Source organism: Macrosteles quadrilineatus, unplaced genomic scaffold (genome assembly GCF_028750875.1).
Source record: "Macrosteles quadrilineatus isolate MER2022 unplaced genomic scaffold, UCM_ALF_1.0 Scaffold_2__2_contigs__length_208266976, whole genome shotgun sequence".
NCBI lineage: Eukaryota > Metazoa > Arthropoda > Insecta > Hemiptera > Cicadellidae > Macrosteles > Macrosteles quadrilineatus.
In genome coordinates, this window is record NW_026542595.1 from 40,919,905 (window position 1) to 40,934,309 (window position 14,405).

Consider the following 14,405-nt stretch of genomic DNA (forward strand, 5'->3'; position numbering starts at 1 on the left):
TTTTTTCAAAGTAGAATAATACTGTATAAAGTACCTTAATTTAATTGTGGCCATTAAATTACTAGACTGGCTTTCTACTAGACAAAATATGTGTATCTGGAGGACAAACACTATATAACTGAGTTACCTGACATCAAACCTCCACATTTAAATTTTTTGGCCTTGAGACTTATTTGTCTTTTGGAAAAACGAGCCTTGCCATGGTGTATCCACACCTTTATATCTTTGAACTAATTTAAAATTCCATCTGAAACAGTGAAATATTGTAACTATTGTGTACATTGTAAAGATTTTGTATTTCTTGGGCCAGGAGAAATACAACAGAGTGTTTCCCTTTCAGGTTAGGTTGCTATCTCAACAACAATGCTTTTAGTTGATACATTGGCAAATTCCTTCTTGGTTTTGGGATGTCATAAAAATAGATAATGGGTGATGTTACAGCACCCCTGCCAGAATTATTGGGAATGAGTGGCTTAATCTCAGGTGGTGAATTAATTATAGTGAAAACTTTAATTGACATTACTTAACATTAAAACCCATAAAAGGGTAATAGAAGATCAAACGAATTTTCTGTGTAGTAACTTCTGGTTTTCTGTGTCCACTGATTTAGATTATCTGAGTAATACCTTCTCTATTGAACTTACGTTATAATTATTTTAAACTAAACAATAAATTTGAATAACAACTAACCTATATTCATTGTGTTGTACAGGATCTTTTGAAGAGTTTGTTGGTCAACCTGAGTAGTGATATCACGGTAGTTCGCCGAACTGCAGCTACTAGTATTGTCAGTGTTTGCCTCCACAGCCGCAAACCAAGTGTCTTCTTCTCATACACTCTCAATTCCTTGTTGGGTAAGACAGTAGGAGAATTAATTTAGTTAATTAAGTTAAATGTTTGTGAGTAATTTTTAGCAACCGAAGGACCATTTAAAAATACCTGTACAATTAAATCATGAGTAGAGAGTTCCATGCTGAGACGTCGCTGCGAAGTGAGGGCCCTCAATCAGTCTGGTAGTCTTCATGGTGTAGTGGAAGAGGTGTTGAGATGATCACAATAATTACACTGAATTTAGTGGCATTAACTATACAAGAGTAAAAGAGTAAAAAAGATAATATTTTCCCGACACGAGCGGTGAGAGAAAGACGTGGTCACTACCATGTCCAAGGCACATCTAACCCGACGCTGCTCACTATCTTGTCAGTCAGGGGAGGGGAACAACCCGATCAAAGTCCAAATTCTACAGGTGAGCGGATTGAAAATGAAAACTCAAAGGATTGGATTGCTCACAATAAAATAAAATCTTGACCTCGATTCTAATAACTCTAGTAATAACTAAAAATATATAATTTGTTTGGTTACAGAAATATAAAATAAAATACCTTGTAATGTGCAAATAAAAACCTTTTAAATCTTACATATTGTACTTAAATATCCAACACATGTCAATCCCAACTAGATTGCCTGAGTTTAGGTTTTTTAGCAAATTTTAGTAACTTTTATACTGTACATTTTTAAAATTCGTAAACCATCACTCTCCTACAGGCAAAAGCCACATTCTCTTTCTGAGATGGTAGGTTTTTGTTAAAATTAAGTGTAATTACTTTATTGTTTGTTGTATATTAATGTAAAAAGGTTGGCGTGAATTATAAAAAGGTAAAATATAGGTCTACCTGGTACTGCCTTGTTATTCCTACGTGTTTCAATGCCGACACATAATCTTCAATTCACATGAAGATGAGACTTTAAAATTAAACCATCATTAGGATGGTCACTTCATAGTAAACAAAATTTACATCATTAAAACATGGCTGACAAATTGTAAGCTAACACTAATGCAGTGGGCACATGCCAAGTCACAATTCATGTAGGTCTACACTTTTTTCTGTGTTTTAATTTTTTGTGTTGTGTATTTTTTATGTAACATGAGCATCCTAATGATAGTTTTTAAAGTTCATTTTTTGTGATACCTGAAAATGATGTGTGAGCATAAAAACGCATAGTTTGTTCACGGCGGAGAAGGATCACAAGACAAGGATGTAACACGTATTGATTGATTGATTGAATCATGCAAACCTAGTCCCAGTGTTCCATAGGTACAATTTAGCCACCATATTGGAAAATGGTGGCCATTAAAAAAGTGCAATTAATATTATAAACTTCTCCTTTTAATGTTTAATCTAAATCTGATAGTTTCTGAGTTACCAATGTTCTGTGTTTCTAGATGGTATTGTACCAGTCAAGGAGGGGGAGGAGTTGACTGTACAGGGAACACTAAACTGTGTGAGACTGCTACTACCACATCTGACCCAGGCCACAGCTGGTGATCATGACTGTCTCTTTAGTGTTGATAGGTTCATACAAGTAAGTACAGCCTATACTTTGTTTACATTGTCCATTATATCCAAATTATCAACCATTAGGTTGGCCACAGATCGACAAAGCAGGATTTATGCAGGAATGTTGAAATTGAATTTATAAGTTTTGCATATTTACTTATTTTATGCATAAGCTATTAACATCTATTTATACTTATTTAATACGCAAGCAGATTTTTTGTGACAAATACTCCTCCGAAACTACTGAACCGACTGTCATGTTTTTGGTGTCATTGGAAAGAGCGTAACGTGAAGTTGTGCAGGAAACTTTCTTTTTAGGGAAATAATGAGAGAGTGAGGCCCTGGAGCCCTTTAAAGTTTCGTATTTTTCCATAAGATTAACATTGGAAACAAAAATTGTTATGAAACTCCAGCTGTTGTCAGAAATCAAAAGTGAGAAGAATAACATATAATGTTAATTGTAAACAGTCAATAAGTTTGTTAATTTAACAGTTTGCTACAAATATTTGCTTACTTGGTTAATATTCGTTTTAAAATAACTCCTGCAATACTTAGCAATTGCTCGAATTCGAGCAACAGGGACACTAGTATATTTTAAAACACTACTTAACACATCCCTTGTGCCTGCCAACAAAGCTACTCTCATTTAACCTAAAGTTATTTAAATATATAATGATTCTGACATGTATAAAAACAAAGACGTATTTAAGTGAAAATTCAACCAGGCAAATATTATTTAGTTAGTTATTTTAGTTATTTTTTAGTTGTTTCTGAGACATTACATCAGTTGTTGTGTATGATGTTGCAGATATACGAGTTGTGTCTACACCTGAGTAGTCACCCAAACCACAACATGGTGACTATAGCATTAGAGACATTACATCAGTTGTTGTGTATGATGTTGCAGATATACGAGTTGTGTCTACACCTGAGTAGTCACCCGGACCACAACATGGTGACTACAGCATTAGAGACATTACATCAGTTGTTGTGTATGATGTTGCAGATATACGAGTTGTGTCTACACCTGAGTAGTCACCCGGACCACAACATGGTGACTACAGCATTAGAGACATTACATCAGTTGTTGTGTATGATGTTGCAGATATACGAGTTGTGTCTACACCTGAGTAGTCACCCGGACCACAACATGGTGACTACAGCATTAGAGACATTACATCAGTTGTTGTGTATGATGTTGCAGATATACGAGTTGTGTCTACACCTGAGTAGTCACCCGGACCACAACATGGTGACTACAGCATTAGAGACATTACATCAGTTGTTGACATCAGCTCCTAGACAACTGTTGGACACTCTCCTGTCTCCTCAAGGCATCAGCAGATCTCACATACACACCCAGGCTGCTGATACTGAAAAACTGTCTCGCAGATCACTCAGTAAGATCCTAAACATTTCTCATATCATAGAAATTTAGCTAACATTAGTTTAGTTTTGTTTCATACTTTTTTTTGCAAATGCTCAGAGTGTAATTAATATTTGAGTGTAAGATTATTAATTTCTGCTGAATGTAATGTTAAGGATGTAATGTAGCATGCAATGCAAATATAATTAATGAAAAGAAACAAAATAAACTAAGCTATTGTGTGTCTAGGTGAGATGAGTGTGGCCTCAGTGACAGCAGATTCTCCTCTGCTGGATACACAAGAGGAGACAATACAAGATGGCAGACTGGTGCAATGGATACACTCCTCCTCCACCTCCTCCCAGATAGACTCAGCCTCAGGTGTGTTACAAACCTCTATAAAGTATAATCAATAATCATATCCATCCAAGGCCTTATGTCTTCAAACAAATTGTCTTACAAAAACATGATCTATAAGTATAAAAGAGGATGTTTGTATATTTGTTTGGCAGTGATAAACTCAGACACTGCTGAACCGATTACCACGAAACTTGGTACATACGTGTAGAATTTCATGGAATAGGTTTATACACCATCAATTTCGTGATCCGTCCAATCGGCTCCGCCCCAGTGGCTCTGGAGTATCCCATGTTAACCTTATGAGAAATGGAATTAATGAATCTTAACAGCTGTTTCAATTAAACAAGTTGGTTCTGTTCTATGATGTTCAATAGCATTAAAGTTACAAGGATTACCAACAGGGTGCAGCACTATTATTTCTTTTACATTTATGACAACAGCTAATTTGCAACCAAAAGGTGAGTGAGCGTAGCGAACGAACTTCAAACTGGAGGCGAGTTAGCGTAGCGAACGAGCTAACCTGAAGGCAAGTGAGCGTAGCGAACGAGCTAACCTGAAGGCAAGTGAGCGCAGCGAACGAGCTCCAACCTAAAGGTGAGTGAGCGTAGCGAACGAGCTCCAACCTAAAGGTGAGTGAGCGTAGTGAACGAACTTCAACCAGGACGTGATTGAGCCATGCGAACGAGATCATCTTGAAAATTAAGAAGTTAAACGGGGCAAAGCCCGCGGGTTACAGCTAGTACTATAACAAAACAACTAGCTTGAACTATTCATGTGCAGAATATTTAAAATTGGCTTTTTGTCCAATATACACATGAAGAACACAAAACAATTGCACTGTTACCAATCGTCGTGGATCATTCATGTTTGATTAATATTTTCTATAGTAAATCTTGGCCTATTTTTTGTATTATAACTTGCTGTTATGTGTTTTTGTATTAACTGTGATGAACAATTCAGGCTGTAAACAAACAACTCTTAACTCTTTGTTATTCCCGCTCTTCTTGGCCTTAGACTATTATGTTTAGTTACAATGATCATATCTGTTGTCATTGCAGAAGAAAGTGATACAGAGAATATAGGAAGTAGGAGAGAAGTTTTACCAATTCTAGTTGGACCTTCTATAGAGCGAGCTCCTAGTCTAGAAGCAGATATGTTGTTGGCTCGAGACACACCTTCGCCAGAAGCTACAGATAATCAACAAAGTCAATCAGTCGCTAATGTTCAGGTAACTGACATATTAAATACATCAACTTTAGGTATTCTTGGTAAAGGGCTCTAGGCCTAACCTAAATACATACAAAACTTTGTTACTTTGCTAATGATGATATCCAAATTAAACTAAATTATGTATACAATCTGGGCCAAATCAAAAAACTACCTATTGTTTGTTCATTACAGGTGTGGGAGGTAGGGTCTACACTAGATGCTGGCCAGCCAGCTCTATTACACTGTTGTCGTCGTCTAGTCACAGGGTTCCTGCTACCAGAGGGCAATTCAGGGCCCAGAATGCGTGTCAGTGTTAGAGCCTTGGCGTTACAATGTCTAACTCAGTTAGTCCGTGTACAACCGTCTTTCTTCTTCTGCACTATTGATGTCAACAGCCAAGCTACCGCTGATGGTAAGGTGTCTTATTTACTACAGCTAACTAAAACCACCAATAAATGTTTTTTTTTGGGGGGGGGGGGGCTGTTATTTCGATTTGGGTTTTTTTCCAGTGGAGATTTGTTCCATTTGCCAGCGATTTTATTTAGGATTGCAGGAGAGGATGGTTTTGTCCCTGTAATCGTAGGAGAATAGTACAGAGCGACTGTGAGATTTTTTGCCCTTAGGTGTAAAAATTTGAGAAATATAGAGGTCTGGGTGGGGCCTTGGCTGGGTTTAATGGTTTTATTCAAGTGAACAAAATTCCAGGGGTCAATGTAGAAACAATCTCATTTAAAATTTAAGTTTAATTTGAGAGTAATTTTGAGTCGAGTAAGACGTGTTCTCATCTCATGAGAGCCAGTGTGAGAGCTATTCAAAGCTACGCTTACTAAACAGTATTACATACAGAACTAAGCAGACTTAGACTCAAGCTTACCATCATCATGGCAGACTGAGAGCGAGGGTTGAGCAGTGGCCGCTGACATCACACAAAATTAAGAATCCATAATTATCCTATTGAGTTAGTTCTCATGACAATCAATCAATCAATCAAATCACTTTATTTGTCCTTGTACATGTCATTACAAGAAATGGAATGGCGTCAAATATAAAACTAAAAAACAATACAATTATAAACTAAAAAAAAAAAAAAAAAAAAAACTACCACTACTGCTTCATAATTTTGTTGTATACATAAAATTCCTCTATTGAGTAAATGTTTGTTGATCAAATATTTTTTCAATTTACATTTTAGTTTGTTATTATTTTTTTCTGATCTTAGTTCATTCGGAAGTGCTTTAAAGAATTTATTGCCAATGTATGTCGTCTTTTTTTTAAAAAAAATCCCAATCTATGTTTTTCAAAATGTTTTTCGGTCTGTCTTCTTGTATTATATTTATGACCTATTGGTTGTACATAAGTTTTTGTTATAAAAAATAAGATACATTCAAAAATATACAGACCATACACAGTTAAAATTTTAAGATTTTTGAAGTGTTCTCTTGCGGAGTCATCATCTTCAAGTTTGAGCATACATCTAATTGCTTTTTTCTGTAGGTTTAGAATTGTATTCAGATTATTTATTGTTGTTGCACCATACAAGCCAATTCCATAAGAAATATTAGAGTGAATCAGAGCAAAATATATTTGTTTTAGTACAGGCAATGAGCATAGGCTGGCCATACGCCTTAAGGCGAATAAACCGGAGTTAATTTTTCTCGATATATGTTCGACATGTTTGTCCCAGCATAAGTTTTCATCAATATATAGACCTAAAAATTTAGCCTCATCCACTTGTTCAATAATTTCCTCTTCAATCATTATATTTGGAGATATTTTTTTACGATTTTGCTTTGTGGAAAATGTAATAAATTTAGTTTTATTTGGATTTAACAAAAGACTATTATTATTGAAGTATTGCTTTAAATTAGCTAGTTCTATAAAACTTAAATATTCAATTTCATTTTGGTTCTTTGCTGAGATTTTTAAATTTGCGTCGTCTGCATATAAACATAAATTACTATGGGGAACAGTCTGTAGCACTTCAGGAAGTCCGGTTATGTAACATAAGAACAGCAAAGGACCCAGAATCGATCCCTGTGGGACGCCACTTGAGACCAAACATAAGTCCAATGCTGCGCCCGTGATCCTATTTGAAATGGTTTGGTTAATTTCAACATACTGATATCGGTCGGAAAGGTATGACTTAAACCAATTGTATGCAACTCCCTTGACACCAAAGTTCAATAATTTATCAAGTAATAGATGATGATTTACGCTTTCAAAAGCTTTTGTTAAATCCATAAATATGCCCACTACGTTCTCCCCTTTATCTATGGACTCTATGATGGATTCATAAAAGAAACGGCTGCAGTGAAAACCTATTTTCCGGGCCGAAAACCCTGCTGGGACATATCTAGAATGTTTGAATTTTCTAAGAATTGGGATAATCAACATGACTTAACACATACACATGACTTTTTCATAAATTTTTGAAAAGGATGGCAGAATCGAAATTGGACGATAATTGGACATGTCTTTTGTAGAATCTTTTTTATGTATAGGTACAACTTTGGATATTTTTAATTTTTTTTGGAAAAATGCCAGATATTAAAGAAGAGTTAACCAGATGAACTAAGATTTTACATAGGTGTATTTTTGCAGATTTTATTATAGTTACAGGAATTTCATCAAACCCATATGATTGCTTATTTTTTAAAGAATCTAATATTTTAATAATTTTGTTTTCACCTGTGGGCTCACATCGAAAAGTCTGATTATGAGGAGTGAGACTACTTGAAAGACTATTTTTCTGTACACTAGGTTCTATATCTGATTTTGTTTGAAGATCTTTTATACAGTTTATAAAATAATTGTTTAACAAATTACTTATAACTAAAACATCAGATACAGTCAATTCTAGATTTTGTTTGTTTTCAAGTCACCAATATGAACTAGACACAAAAACTTTATAATTATTTGAGTTGAGATGCATTTATTTGAGTAGTTTACTTATCATACCTAGTTTATTATTTTCTGTACTTAGCAGGTTTCTTCGGTGATTGAATTACTTATCCGTATTACACAACTAGGAAATATTAGAGAAGAGAATATTAATTTATGGAAGTTTTCCCTTAAATTTGAATAATGGAATAAAAGCTTACCTTTTTCTAATTACTTAAAATGTTATTCAAACATTTTTTTTTTCTTTTGTTGCTTTAATACATTTATTGATTGTAGGTTTTTCTCATGTGAGTGATGTGTTGTGCTTTGCGACCCACTCTGACCAGCAGTTGAGGGGTTTGTGTTGTGTTCTGGTTGGAACATTTATCTGCTCTTCAATCACCACTGCTGCTACAACGTTTGATCAGTGGGTCAACACTTGTCAACCGACCAAACCAGTCACCCTCCCCTCCCTAGTGTCACTTCTAACCACGGTCAGTCAAACAGTCAAATTCTCTAATAAATGCAATTATTTTACTATTTTTTGTTCGTCTTTATAAACAACATGAGAGGTTTTTAGAAGTCAAGTCAAATAGTTCATATAATCCAAGCAGCCTGTTTGCTATTGGGAAAAAATTTAGGCTCGCATGTTTTAGAAAGGGAAATTTTGATTTTTGGAAAGATAAGTTTTAAATATCCTCCTACGAACCATTGTAAATATAATGCAAACCAATTTTTCTTATGGAGGTTGATGAAGAATTAGCATCTAATGAAGTGATAGATTTTTATTGTTTGTGATGATTTAGTAAAATTAGATTAATTTAAATCTCGTGGCCCCAAACTTTACTTGATATAGATTATTAATATAGGCAATTAATGTTGCATAATAGAGTGAATGCATGAACATATAAAGCCACTAGGGCGGTGACGTTGTTCTGTAATCCAGCTACTAGGAGGTCACAAATTGTGGATATTTATAGGCATGCACTGTGGATGCGATACTCCCTGGTGTGGATTAACGTCGGCACTAGTGAGTACTACGACTATCCGCAGTGCTGTCCTGATAATTAGACCAATTCGTTAATTACAAGGCAAAAATGTGGTTCTAATTTTCAAGCTGTAACACGAATATAGTAATTTAACGTTTGATGTTACTGTGCAGGGTCTACAGGACGAGTCCTCCACATGTGTGAGGCATGCTCTGACCAGCCTCTGTGTCTGTCTAGGACCTCTGTTGTGTAGTCATGACCACCAGACTGCTCTACCTATACTGCCTGCGCTACTGAGAGTGGCAGACAACTCTTACTGGCTGGTCAAGGTAAACCAAGCCTTTTGATTACAGGTGACTGGCTGCATACCAAACTCTCCTAATAACTCAACCCCTATCATGTGTCATTGTCTTTAACAGGAAGGTTGACAACTTAACCGAGCCTACCTGTTAAACTAACAACCTCAAGTTGAAAATTTAATTATTATAAATAACGATTTCCTAAACATTTGGTAATCAAACTTGATTTGTTGTGAGAGCCAACAATCACATTTATCACGGAAGTCATGCTGAATTGTGAATAAACTGAAAATATTTTAAATGGCCCATGGCTACCCGCTTGGTACTGTTCTGGTGCTCACTCGACCGTTCAGGTAGGGAAAAATTAAAAATTACAGGTCCATATAAAATTTGTTTAATGTTTGATCTCTTCCCGACCCATAAAAATTGCTCTCTCATCCATAGTTTGGGAACCAATGTGTTAAGGTATTCATACTTTAAAATATAACTTCTATTTCCATACGTAAATATAACACATGTTAACATGCTCACATTTAAAACGTCAAACTGTAAATTGTCTTTGATTTTACATTCCAATCATAATCAGACACTATTGTTCAATGACATGCAAAATTGAATTGTGTTCTCAGGTGAAACTACTGGAACTGCTGGGATATTTGTCGTACCTGCATATCCACCATGTGACAGGCAACAGTGAGTTCCAGTCCCAGGTGCTGCACTCTGTCATGTTGGCACTGCTTGGGGACGAGGATGCTCGAGTCAGGAAAGCTGCCTCTGAAGCAATCACTAGGTGAGCAGTTACTGGCAGAAAGCAATATTACATCGTAGACTTGTAAGTTTAAAAAAAATTTGGTGATCTGATGAGGCATTTTATTGAGTAGTAAACCCACCGACTGACCCCTAGAACCAACTACAGTAGTGTTGTTCATAGGTCCTCATCAGCTTAGAATAGGACAGGAACATGACAGTGTATATTACAAATTAGAGATCTGTTGCAGCTACTGGAGTGTTGCAGGTGACTGGTCAGTATCTGTTCATTGTAGTTGGTGGAGCTTTTGGTGTGGCAAGTTGGTGAGGTGGTGTAGGGGAAATTCACACGGTTTTTGCAATAGGGATATAAAGAAGGTTTAAGCATTTAAACTATTTGGAGAAAAAGAGGTAAAACATAAACTTGACTGACAGAAACAAACCAATTGATACCTTCATCATACTGGTCAATGTGTCCATTAAATATTGCGCAAGAAGTGGATTGTGTGTCGAGTCAAATAAACACCAACAATTCAAGTATGAAAGTAATTAATAGAAAGTACAATTAATTATAATATATATAAAAAAAAAACTATTTGTTTAACTTCTTCTCTTAGTAAAATGTAGATTATTTATTTATTTATTATCTAGTGACTACAATTTGTTTCACTTGCTCCCGTTGTGTTTGTACCCAGAGCATGTGAAAACATGTTTCACCCGGTGGACTGGAACAGACTGGACATTGTTAACTGTGCTGCGGCCTGTCTCAGAGACATCTACCTCACTGGGCTGTTTGATAGAGACTGTGGTGAGTTGACTAAACAGGGGCCTAAAAACTAACAAATTCCATGGATGAATCTACTCTTAGAAATATGTTTAAGTGTAAACATAAAATTAAAAACTGCAAAATAGTTAGTAAAAACTTCAAATAAACATTCTGAATACTCTAAGATGTGTTTTTTCTAAGCTGTATAATTTAGTTTCAAAGGCTGAATTTAAGGGTTTGCGAGTCAAAAATGTCATAGCCTTTACTTTATGAGTCTAGAGCATATTTATACGAGTGTGAAGAGGTAGATATGGTCTAAATTCTATATCAGTAATTGGCATAATGATTGGTGCAAGAGGGACTATAATTTTTTTTTGTTGAATTAACAAAAAAATCTTTTATCAAAACTAAAAAATGAAATAGTCATTAAAGGGTTAAAAGAATCATGTAAAATCATTCAAAATCATTAGGAATAAAACTTCGGAAACAGGGGAATAATCGGACAAAATTGGGTTTTTGAACGTCCCGTCATTTTATTTACAAAGTAGTGAGGCCATATTTTAATTGAAAAGACACTCTCGCCAATCCCGTGAATACATTAAAATGATTTGAATCTTGATAGGTATTCTCGTTTTTCAGGAGAAGGCCGCATAAAATGCCTTCTGGGTCGTGACAGACGGACAGAAATTGAGATAAGCCTTGTTTCCGCTTCTTTAATGTATAAAACGTAAAAATAACCAAAAAATATATTATTCTACGCAAAGGACAGACAAAACTCTACATTTATTTATATAGATAAAGTTAAAAAAAAACAAACTCATGATAATATTTAACATATTAATTGTTGATCAGCATTGTTGCGTATTGCAAAAATCATGCGCTCTCTGGTTGCGACATGTTATTATTGGATCGCAGAACATCGCAACAATGGGATCGTCCACAGATATTAGAACAGAAACGGTATGGATCAAAAACATAAAAGAATGTCATTGGATGGAATCTTATACTAATAATGTCCACATGTGTTTCAGATGTGTTTTGACAGTTGCATTGTGTTAAAAGCATTTAATTTTATCCCTTGGTCTGTAATTTTTTTTTGTCGTGTCTTTTTATAGTATTTTATTTCCTACTGAAAAGTTGTGTGTATTTTCAGAAAAGGCTGTGAGTTCTTCTGTAGAAGGTTCTTTATCACGTGTTATTTATCTTCTTTCAAGACAACTACTACAATCTTCCTCGAAACACCTAACGGTAACTATTATATTCAAAACATTAAAAACTACGCATAGATAAGTATATATAAAGTAAATATTTATACATCTTAAAAGATTCCAAACCAAATACAACTGCTAAAGAAATAATTTTCTACGTCTATTTTTGAGTTACCTTTTTTTGTGTTACCCTCTGCTTTTAAGTGTTCATCACATTTTGCCAAGGAGGGTGGGATGTTATTTTTTTACACTTTGTCCACTGGTTTTTTATTTTATTTTTTTATTATATATTTTAGTTATATTACATACTTGATACTAACACTTTTGATAGTACACTTGATACTAAGTTTGTGGCAAAGCAGTCTAAAGCTTTGCAAAGCAGCTTTTTAGCAAAGCTGAGCATAGTCGCCGATGCACCCAATGTTCTGGTCAATCACTGAGGTTTATAAATAATTATAATAAACAGTAGAGATGTGCAAGCAGCTCGATTTTTGAGCCAAGTTTAGCCTCGATTATTAGCTAGAGGGATCGAGCACCAAGTCAGAAAATCAAGCTCAAGTTGCGCAATGTTTACGCAATTGCAGAACGCGTCAGTGACTAAACTCATGATAGTTTAAACTAGTGGTTTGGTTGTTAAATAATCAGATCAGTTGCTTCAATTTGTAAACGTTAAACTTTCTATCCAAACTTTTTAGGCATTAATTAAGGTATTAAGAGGTACTGGCCTTTACATTTTTATAATAATAAAACTACTGTTCCTTTTCAAACAAATCTTTAAATATAAAATGTGTAACTCTCTTATTTTAACACTCCTAATAAGTTTAGGGCTTAAAGTTTGTGTGGTATGACTGTTCTCCATAGCATCTCCTAGATAAATAGAATCTCGTTTTTTTCATTGAGCAGAGCGAGCGAAGCTCTTATACATCGACTCTTATGCATTTTGTAATACGCAAACTCCTCCTAGATGGCTGAATCAATCGTTTTCAAATTTTGCATGGTGATAAAGACCATGTCGAGTGCCAACATCTATATGGCGTTAAAAAAATCTCTCAGGAATCCGCCCCACTGGGTCTCAAAGTTTCAATGTAATCCTTATAGAAGCAGTATTTGACACATAAACAAAGACATACGATCAGCTGTTGACTTTTGAATGCAGTAGATAAAGAAATAGCTGATAGCATTATTCCACAGATATTAGAACAGAAACGGTATGGATCATAAATATAATCAAATGACGACACTAGCTTCAGGTCCTTGACGTAGGAAAGGGTGAAGGAAGTAGTAAAGGTGAGCAGTTTGGAGTGTGAAAACTGTTTATGACGATTAGATTTAGGTATCTGCAATCATAAAATGTTATGGGAAGGGAAGGAAACAGGTCCGCGACGTAGGAAGTGGTGAAGGAAGTAGTAAAGGCGAGCTGTTCGGGGTATAGGATCTGTTTATGACCATTAGATTAAGGTATCTACAATCCTAAAGTGATATGGAAAGGGATGGAAACAGGTCCGTGACGTAAGAAGTGGTGAAGGAAGTAGTAAAGGTGAGTTGTTCGGAGTGTGGGATCTGTTTATGACCAATAGATGAAGCTATATGCAATCCAACAATGCTAAGGGAAGGGAGGTAAACAAGTCCGTGACGTAGGAAGTGGTGAAGGAAATAGTAAAGGCGAGCAGTCCGGAGTGTGGGAACTTTTTGTGGTGATTATATTAAGGTAATTGCAATCCTAAAATGCTATGGGATGGGAAGGAAACAGGTCTGTGACGTAGGAAGTGGTGAACGAAGTAGTAAATGCGAGCAGTCCTTAGTGTGGGAACCGTTTACGACGATTAGATTAAGGTTTCTGCAATCCTAAAATGCTATGGGAAGGGAGGGAAACAGTTCCGTGACGTAGGAAGTGGTGAAGGAAGTAGTAAATGCGAGCAGTCCGGAGTGTGAGAACTGTTTATGACGATTATATTAACGTATGTGCAATCCTAAAATGCTATGGAAAGGGAGGGAAACAGGTCCGTGACGTAGGAAGTGGTGAAGGAAGTAGTAAAGGCAAGTTGTACGGAGTGTGGGAACTGTTAATGACCAATAGATGAAGGCATTTGTAATCCAATAATGCTAAGGGAAGGGAGGTAAAAAGGTCTCTGACATAGGAAGTGGTGAAGGAAGTAGTAAAAGTGACCAGTCCGGAGTAAGGGAACTTTTTGTGACGATTAGATTAAGGTATTTGTAATCCTAAAATGCTATGGGATGGGAA

The 14,405-nt window shown here is 35.6% G+C and overlaps 1 protein-coding gene across 1 annotated transcript in view; it reads left to right on the forward strand.

Annotated features, from left to right (window-relative positions):
- The window catches only part of LOC128984104 (huntingtin-like), a 48,541-nt gene that overhangs the window by 12,595 nt on the left and 21,541 nt on the right, over positions 1 to 14,405 (forward strand). The window contains exons 5-16 of the mRNA XM_054403389.1: positions 713 to 854; positions 2,225 to 2,364; positions 3,247 to 3,492; positions 3,544 to 3,739; positions 3,955 to 4,086; positions 5,124 to 5,293; positions 5,467 to 5,686; positions 8,452 to 8,648; positions 9,317 to 9,472; positions 10,072 to 10,232; positions 10,885 to 10,997; positions 12,109 to 12,203. Coding sequence (XP_054259364.1) covers positions 713 to 854; positions 2,225 to 2,364; positions 3,247 to 3,492; positions 3,544 to 3,739; positions 3,955 to 4,086; positions 5,124 to 5,293; positions 5,467 to 5,686; positions 8,452 to 8,648; positions 9,317 to 9,472; positions 10,072 to 10,232; positions 10,885 to 10,997; positions 12,109 to 12,203 — 1,968 coding nt within the window. The remainder of the gene's footprint in view (positions 1 to 712; positions 855 to 2,224; positions 2,365 to 3,246; positions 3,493 to 3,543; positions 3,740 to 3,954; positions 4,087 to 5,123; positions 5,294 to 5,466; positions 5,687 to 8,451; positions 8,649 to 9,316; positions 9,473 to 10,071; positions 10,233 to 10,884; positions 10,998 to 12,108; positions 12,204 to 14,405) is intronic.